At 33.7% G+C, this 8,322-nt stretch overlaps 1 protein-coding gene across 1 annotated transcript; it reads right to left on the bottom strand.

Moving 5' to 3' along the window:
* Positions 1 to 1,078: 1,078 nt before the first annotated feature.
* Positions 1,079 to 2,695, bottom strand: LOC140877770 (alpha-1,3-arabinosyltransferase XAT3-like). The gene is made up of 3 exons (XM_073281347.1): positions 2,566 to 2,695; positions 2,381 to 2,446; positions 1,079 to 2,298 (listed from the first exon to the last, which is right to left on the bottom strand). The coding sequence occupies exons 1-3, from the start codon at positions 2,693 to 2,695 to the stop codon at positions 1,079 to 1,081; spliced, it is 1,416 nt and encodes a 471-aa protein (XP_073137448.1).
* Positions 2,696 to 8,322: the final 5,627 nt, after the last annotated feature.

Here is an 8,322-nt window from a genome sequence, read left to right as displayed (position 1 = left end):
CAGTACTTACGTACCAATATCCAACAAGTCTAGTACTATCAGGGTCTGGAGTCTAAGCCTACAGTCAAGTGATTATCGTGTCACTATTAATGATCTAAAAGCCTTAACTAAACTACTAGATACTCTTATTTGATAATAGGGATCTCAGACTATACCTGCGTCCATCGTCAGCCCTTTGATGTCGAAGGCTCCAACTCTTGGGCATGACTACGTTGTTATCCCAAAAGCGCCTCGCTAACTACTGGCCATCGATAGAATGGATAAAAACTCTCAATGTAGACTAAAAGAGAAGAGAAACGTTGGACTTGTCACTTCAAAAATGAGCCTCGAATTGCCTAGTGATAAGCGGAGTTCAGAAGGTCCGAACATCGCGTGCTTTCCATGTCTCAAACTGTTACTGATCGGAAGCTCCGATCCTTACTTCGGACGCATCAATCTCAACGTGTCCCTATACTCCTCACACCTCAAATCTGAACGTCTTCGGAAGGTCCGATCTAACGTTCGGAAGATTCGATCGCACCCTTTGCATCCGAACTCAACAATTATAGTTCGGTGCTTCCGAATAATACTTCGGACATTCCGAATTTTTCGGTGAGTCCGAAGCCTTGATTCTTAATTCTTATCTTGATTTAACGCTTGATTTGATTTCAGTATAATTCCTTAATTGTGTTTAACCTTTTAATAACTTAAAATGGAATGCGAGTTACTACATTATTGGAATAACAAATTATTTTCTCTTTGGAAAATAAACAGTTGTTAAACGCCTAATAAGTCACAAATATCTTTGACACACGATGCGCACATGAGGAATAAAACAATTGTAAAAAGTTTTACAATTAATTTAAATAAGATTTATACACGCTATTTTATATGATTTTAGTTTTTTTTTATAATAATATTATGCTGATAAATTTATAATAATAGATTTTTTCTTGAATAATGAATGTTAAATCAAACAAAAGTAAATTTGGTATTGAATAAAGTGACGACGATGACATGACTAAATTTTGCTAACATATGAATACGTACACAATAACATTAATATAGTAAATATAATTCTATATATCAACATATATACTCACTGGCTTAGAAGCTTCAGTGCCTCAACTAATGTACTTTTGAACCTGCCAATATCAATGGTAACATTCTGATTATGCAAGTAAATGGAACTCATTTCACGCCATCCTTTTCTATGAATGGATGATGGATCTTTCAAAACTGGATCTTCACTAGAATACTTCAAAGCCAAAGAACTCTCTTTCACTCCTATACTATATTCTAAGTACTGTAACTTCATATCAACACAAGGGTCTCCGAAAGTATGTTTCGCAATCCAATCCATTGCGCCAAACGGAACCACCTGAATAAGCACGGCGTTTTCGGGCAAGAAGACCATATTGGTTAAACCAGCTCCATGTATCCCCATCAGCACATCGCAGGAATTCACAAATTGTGCAAATCTTGATATATTAGTCGATATTTCTGGCTCTATTAATATAACCTCGAAGCCTACATCCCTTGCTGCTCGAGAGACTTCATCATGGTTCATCAATACCCGAGTTTTTTGCCTTGTTATGATCATGATACGTGGCCTCAGCCTTGACAAATAATCTCCCTTACTTGCCGTGTTACGAGTAGATATAGCCCGCGTTCTCTCCAAGGAATACGCTTCTCGTATTAGTCGTCTGAAGTTGTTCATTGAAAGACTGGATCGTGTCTGATTTGATTCGACTAATGATGGATCTATGATGAGTTCTTTGTGCAAGTTCAGGCCTGCAACCATTTTCTTGTAGCAATGCACTTCTTGTTTCTGTCTGTCAATGGCCATAATCTCATGTTTAGTGAACTTCTCGAGTATTTTGTGGTATTTCCACAACCACCAAGATTGATAATCACTAGCAAGAAACTGCACATCCCTTTTGAAATCAAAGGAAGTTGTGTACAATGGAAGTATCAAATCCGCAAAATCGTGGAAAAGGTTTCCTGCATATCCGCTAGTTGAGAAGAGTATGGCAGGAGATTTATGAATTTGAGTACACTCTGGAATGTTACTGATATTTCCTGCAATTTTGACAGTCCATTTCTTGATATAATGAATTCCCTTTCTGGGATAAGGCTGTATACTCCATGAAATGGTTGAATTTTCCACGATTTTTTCGTCGGAAGTCACCAGAAATATTGTGGAGGAATTGGCGTGGATCCTTATATCTCCTTCCATTTCGCAATAATCGGCTCCTGCCTCCAAGATTCTGCATATAGGCTCCAGTTTTTTCGTTTCGACTTCGAGGTGAAACACGTCTGCAATATACAAATGTTGGTTTCTATTAAGGTGGATGACTATATTTTGGTATGCCATAGCTGCAATGCATAGTGCATTTACCTGTTGGCTTGGAAATCTCAAGCATAGAATTCAACGAAAATGGTAAGTTGCCACCATGATCACCAACTGCATGTGGAATTATTGCACATTTGAATCGAAATCAGCATTCGAATATACACAAACTACGTGACGAAATATAATATACATATATATATATATATATATATATATACGTATATACTTACTAGATCCAGAGGGCAGGAAATGAGGCTTGAAAGTTGAGAAAATGGTGATTGTGAACATGACTAATGCACAACATCCGAGCCGTTTGCGATCGTATCGAGTGAAACTTTTAGCAATGATGGGATCATACATTTTTATCCAATTGTGATGCAGATCATGAGCGAAAGTCCTAGTTGGGATACAGCTGCTTCGAGATAGCTAATCTCCTGTAGAATTAAGATCCAAGAGAAGAACCGCTAGAAAGGAGGTTGGAGAGAATTTTCATTAGATTTCGTAACAGTTATAGGCTTCTTCCCCTATTTATACTTTTTCTTCTATCACTTCTGTAACGATCCCTTTCTTCTTATTTTTTTTATCAATAGTAATTAGCTATTCATGTGTGACTATGTAATCTGCTAACTTTGATGGCGGTACCCTCTTTCTCTTGGCTTGCTCTCTTCTGTGGGTTTTTGCAATATTTGTATCAGTCCTGGTATTTATTCGAGTTGCATGTGGAGACGCTGCAACTCTAATTCTTTGCAATGCTATTCTAATCCTAAATTATCAGAACTCATTTGTTGTTGAGGACTTTTTGGAAGAGGCTAGGGAAATACATGCATAATATAATGTAGGTTTTAATTATTTGTGGGTATATATAAAACAATAATGGCTTATATGGTTTGGTGTGTGCATGGCATGCACGTTTAATATTGTTCTCTTTAATTATGAATTCTATTATTGTTTTCGTTAAAGGGGTAGGTACTAGCTAGAATATCATAACTGGGTACGTAATGAGATGTTATTCTTATGGTAATCTAATAATAAACATTTATCCATACATATGAATCAATCATGTCTATTAGTTTTTTAATGTATCTCACATATATATTGTTAAATAATAAATATTCACCTTTTGATATACCAATATTAAGCTACTACTTTCAAAATAGCTTGAAATTTCGGATCGTAGCCATATAAATGATATAAGAACAAATGTTATTATTATTATTATTATTATTTTGGGAAGTTTATTACAATATAGTCTCAAAATCTCGCCAAAATACGAGACTTGGACACTTGGTGATAAATGGAAAATACAAGTCATTGGCATGATTGCTGAAAATAAGAATACATATATACGTTGAACACTTGCATATATACGTTGAACACTTTCACTTTTGTCCACCATATGAAGAGAAGAGAACGGTACTTAAGATCGAGTAGCACATCTTCTCACCCAGAAAGCTTTTGTGTTATCTTCTAGTGTAGAATGGTGTAATGGAAAAATTTCATCTTCTCTACTGTATTTCAACCAAACAAAAATACATTCAGTACACCAAATTTATAGTACTTTATTCACAATAAAAGAATTCAAAAGGATCATATATATTTGAGCGAGAGAAATGAAAAAAAATTATAATTACATTACAAAACGATCTAACCGATTTTTTTTTAATTTATACACATACCATAATGCTATATTATACCTAGAAATGTGTAGAAATTGAGGATTCCAAGGATGGTCGTATATAAATTTATGGTTAAAGATTTCGTAAGCTGGATATAGTTGACTGTCATTATAATAATTTAAACATTGATTCTTTAATTATAGGTATAACGTGATGTCGGAAATTTTGTTATATTTTTTTTAAAAAAAATAAAAAATTAAATTGAAATGGAAAATTTTTCCTAGCTCAAATATTAGGAAATCAATAATTTCAATGATCTTGACTCGGGAGCAAGCAAATGCATAATATATATTTGATTATACGTGTAGAATCGAGTATTTGCCGTTTTACCAAAAGTTATAGCTGGTGTTAATGATGCAACAATTGTAATCCTTGCAATCAATGGAAATCGAGCTCATGACCTTGACTCTAATACCAATTGTAGGACCGAGCGTGTGTCGCTTTACCAAAAGCTATAGCAGGTGCTTATGGTGCAACTCAAATCTTTTAAACCATGCATACAGGAGCCCAAGCGTCATGTTCGATCGCTCTACCCAGCAGAAATAATTATTGCACTCCAACAATATGTGATAAATATTAAGGTAAAATAATAAATAATTAAAATGTTTTTTAAAAAGATAATGGATTAATTTTGTTTTCTATTATGTATTTTTACAGTAAAAAATAATGTTTTTGTCATAAAAAATAATATTTTTTTTTCATAAATTGAGTGGGATAAAAAATGTATATCATAAAATTAAATCGTAATTACTAATTAGTCTCATATGACTTTTATATAAAAGAGAACATAAGTGAAGAAGGTAAAAAAAATATTTAAATATTAAAAATATTTCTCTTCGGTCGAGTAAAATATATGGGATGAGGCCAAGTAGTGGGGGAATATTTAAATTTTGAAATTATTACATCAACCTTATTTTTTTTTATAAAAAAAAATTATTGCAATTATGGTTGACTTCCAAGATTCGTTTAACGTAATAATATATTAATTTTTTTTAGTACTAAAATTGTTAATTATATAATCCTGATGAGCTGTAACAAGAATTTGAAATTGATGAGTATATGATCATTTGACGGTAAGGATCGTATCGGTTGCGATGAAAATGACTTCTAAACAATATTTGTTTGTCAGCTTATGAAAGGTTTCCAATTTCTGTTTTTCAAATAGAAATATTCCCATTCATAATTTCTTATCTTGGCAAAAACTCATGTGAGATGGGTATATTATTAGGGTTACTCGTAAAAAAAATATTATTTTTTATGTCAAAATTATTACTTTTTATTATAAATAAGGATAGAGTTGACTCGTCTCACGAAGTCTCAAGAATAAAGATTCGTGAGACCGTCTTACAAAAGACCTACTCTTTATTTATAGAGTAACACTCCTGTGAGACGGTCTCATCCGTGAGACGGGTCAACCCTACCCATATTTATAATAATAAGTAATACTTTTGGCATAAATTGTAATACTTTTTAATGGATAACTCATACAAGTGATACGTCTCATAAAAATGACTATTGAGACCGTTTCATAAGAGTTTTTGCTTTATTTATACAACAAAAAAACGAGATTGAATCTTTTACTGTGGACATCCCTGTCGGGATGCCCCCACAACACAATATTCATTTTTATTTGATTTTTTTTGGGGGGAAAAAACATATGTCAATTCTTTATTATTACTATTTTTCATTTTTAGGGTTTTTGTTTCTTCATTTTGGCTTTTTTTTATTATGCATTATATTTTTAAAAATAACATTTTATCTTGTCAATTTTTTTTGTATCATTTTATTTTTCTTATAATTTGATTTTCAATATTATATAATAATGCATCACCTTATTAATGTTAATATGGAAACAAAAATAAATAATTCATATGTTAAAAGGATCGGTTTGAATGTAGAGAGGGGTGAATACACTTCAAAAATTGTTTAGTGAGTGTCAGTTAGAATTCAATCGGATTAATGATTGAATTCTTAGCTTATCTTGGTGTCTATGCAAATTGACAATCAAATAAGATGTTCGGAAATATGTCAAAATGCAGATTCTGAACACTTATTTGAAATGTATGAAAAACTGATAACGTAAAGTAAACTGATGAAAGGACACAGAGAGATGTTTCTGGATGTTCGAAGATTTCAATTACTTTTACGTCACTCATTCTTCCTCCTCAGAAGGATAGCACTAGAAGACTTTGAATTTTACAATCAACTTGCAAAACCCCACTCCAAGACTATGACTTATACACAATTGCCTATCTTAGAACTCTTAGTTACAACACAAAGTTAGTCCTCGATTGAGTGAGATGTAAGTGTGATACAACTCGATTTCAAGAGCACAAAATTGATCCTTAAATAATCAAAATAAAGAACTTACGAAAGTGTGCTTTGAGTTTCTTGATCAGTTTATCTCGTGAGGATTTGAAAACTTGGAGAAAATACGATACTGTTCTATTGCCGAGAGAATTTCCTCAACTGATCGAAATGCCTATTTATAGGCTTGGATTCCAACGGTAATAATATTTGAAAGTCATCAGAAAACTTGAATTATTCTCGTTGCGCTGTTTGTTTCTGCCAAGTCAGCATTCTTCTGCACAGAGGTACAATCTGAGATCGCGCCGTCTTGTTGCAGAGATGTCAGTGTTAGTGTACGGAAAACTTTATCCGCTAAGGTAAATTGAGTGGTTTTTTCATGAATATTCCTTGAGAGTTGATTTAATGATCTTCAGTTTAACAGATATGTGGCAGATAGGTAAACTGATGGAGATCAACTGATCGCATTCTTATAGAGTAAACTGAAGTGTCACATAAACTGAATGAGCGAGCAGTTTACTTCCAAGTTCTTGTGCGGTCAGAGGTTTTATAATCGACCAGTTTAGCGAGAAAAGTAGGCGTTAGTTATGTTTAGTCTTGTGATAGCTCAAATACCAAAACTTAAAATCTCCAACAATTTCCCCCTTTTGGTGTTTGACAAAACTTAGATGTATCATCCTTTGTCGTCAGTTTAGATTGTTCTTTAAAACGTGAAGATAGATTGATATCATAGTAAACTGATAAACTTGATTCAAACTGATAAACTCAATTCAATTTGATAAACTGAACTAATTTTTCCCCTTTTGACAAACACAAACTGAGAAAGTGTGATCAAAATACTGGTGTCTCAACAATATAGATCATCAAATAAGTGTAGACAAAATAGTTGGTGCTGAGAATCTATCTTTGATTTGGATGTCGTTGTTGAGCGCAGTGAGTGCGACTGGAAGAGCGTTGTCCACTTGATTGGCCCTGATGACCTACTGGCGATTGGAGTGATTGCGGGAGCGCCTGATAATGTAAAATTTGTCGCAAAAGTTCAGACAGAGATTCAACTTGTCGTGCCATTCCTTGAAAGTTAGTGACCACATAAGTCTTTAGGGATTGTACTTCTGTAGATAGAAAATCAAATTTTTCTTCCAGTGAAGATTGAGATTGTTGCAGTTGAGTCAACGAGGTGTCTAGAAATTTGAACTTGGTGAAGGATTGATTCATCAAAGTGAATTGTTTTTGAAGCATGACTATTTATTTTGTCATGGATGATCGGATAATAGATATGTAATCCTCGGTTTTATGTTAAGCACTTTGATCTCTTGAATATCGTTGGAAATAGATATCAAAGAGTCTTCCATTTTGGAGATAACATTATTCAGATCATCATCCATCTCGTGATCAGTTGATCTAACTCTCACAGATTCTTGAACAGGTTCAATGATCTCATCAATAATCATTGATGGTCTTTCTTGGGGGAGAATTTGTAAAAAAATCGGTCTGTTGAGCTTTGTTCAGAAATAGATCATCATTGTCCTTCTCAGAGTCTTGCCCAGCAGTGTTAACTTTGTCTTTTCCTTTGTACGGTGCTGATGAGGCTACTGCTGCAGAGTGAGAGGCGATTGGTACAAACTGATACAATGTTTCAATCTCAAAGGATTCATCAGTTTTGGTGCTGTCAGTTGGACTCATAGACTGAATAGGTGATGAAACACTTTCAAACTGATATTCTAGTAGATTGAAGAAAATGGAGGAATCAAGACAGTATCTGGCTTGACTAATGGATGTTGATAAACAACTATTTCTAGACCGTGTTCCTCAACATTTTATTTTCTAATTGTTTCATCATTTTTACTGGGAATATCCACAAACTGATTCAATATGAGATACTACCTGATATACATCTTCATCTAGGTTCATTAGAGTTAATTCAGGCAGAACTAAATCATGTTCCTGACAGAAGTGAACCAGACTTAATTGATGCTTCGAGTGGTCAACTGCTGATTTATCCAT

This window comes from Henckelia pumila, chromosome 2 (assembly GCF_033568475.1).
Source record: "Henckelia pumila isolate YLH828 chromosome 2, ASM3356847v2, whole genome shotgun sequence".
NCBI lineage: Eukaryota > Viridiplantae > Streptophyta > Magnoliopsida > Lamiales > Gesneriaceae > Henckelia > Henckelia pumila.
Note: the sequence above shows the minus strand (reverse complement) of the source record. Positions and strands in the feature narration are given on the sequence as shown.